Raw genomic sequence first — 916 nt, forward strand, 5'->3', positions numbered from 1 at the left:
CATGCTAGGAACTCTGCAAAGAAATCGGTCCTGTGTTTATTCAGGTATGAAGATCTGTTTATCATCTGTTTATGATTTTTGTTCATTGACTTGTAAAAAAAAGGCTTATGAAGGTAGTAAATGATATATATGAGAGCAAATTTGTATTTTGTCAAGCCAGTGGTATAGTTAATTTATACGAAAAGTGAATTTCATACGAATTACAGAAAGTAGATACACGAATAACGAAACAAACACGAAGCGAAGAGGCACATTTTCAAAATACTTTCAGACACTGACCAAGAAGTAACTGCGAGACAAAAGGTGACGAGCGTGTTGGTTGTGGCTTACCTGTGTCTCCAGCTGTTTCTGCCTTTCTCCCATTTCATCACCAAGGTACATGCATCCACAAGGTCACACACATACAGACACACCCGCGCGCACATGTGTATATATGATCCATTATGTGTACCACGTTGCATGTTCATATCAAGAAATGGAATATATGAAATATACCTCATATTCATATCAAGAAATAGATTATATGAAATATACCTTATATTCATGTCAAGAAATAGATTATATTAACTATACCTCGCATTCATGTAAAACAGAAAATATATTAACTATACCTCATATTTATACCAGGAAATATAATATATTAAATATACTTCACATTCATATCAAGAAACAAAACATACCAAATATTCCTCATACTCGCATCAAGAAATATAATGTAACGATATTAAATATTCACCCGAGGTCCTGTCTTTCCTCGCTGCATTAAAACAGGGTTACAATACCTGGACTGAAGGCCCCTATGGCTACAGCTGGGACATGATGGTGCACTCCTGGGACACTCTCCACGTCAAGATCACGGTAGTCAAGCTGGACACCGGAAAGAAGTTCTATATTGATCCCAATGTACGTAGGGTTA

General features: G+C 36.4%; 1 protein-coding gene across 1 annotated transcript in view; it reads left to right on the top strand.

Moving 5' to 3' along the window:
• Window positions 1-916, top strand: part of LOC119582084 (vitamin K-dependent gamma-carboxylase-like) — a 6,460-nt gene that overhangs the window by 3,538 nt on the left and 2,006 nt on the right. Inside the window, exons 7-9 of the mRNA XM_037930331.1 lie at window positions 5-44; window positions 272-375; window positions 772-903. Coding sequence (XP_037786259.1) covers window positions 5-44; window positions 272-375; window positions 772-903 — 276 coding nt within the window. The remainder of the gene's footprint in view (window positions 1-4; window positions 45-271; window positions 376-771; window positions 904-916) is intronic.

Source organism: Penaeus monodon, chromosome 15, assembly GCF_015228065.2.
Source record: "Penaeus monodon isolate SGIC_2016 chromosome 15, NSTDA_Pmon_1, whole genome shotgun sequence".
In the NCBI taxonomy this organism is placed as follows: Eukaryota; Metazoa; Arthropoda; class Malacostraca; order Decapoda; family Penaeidae; genus Penaeus; species Penaeus monodon.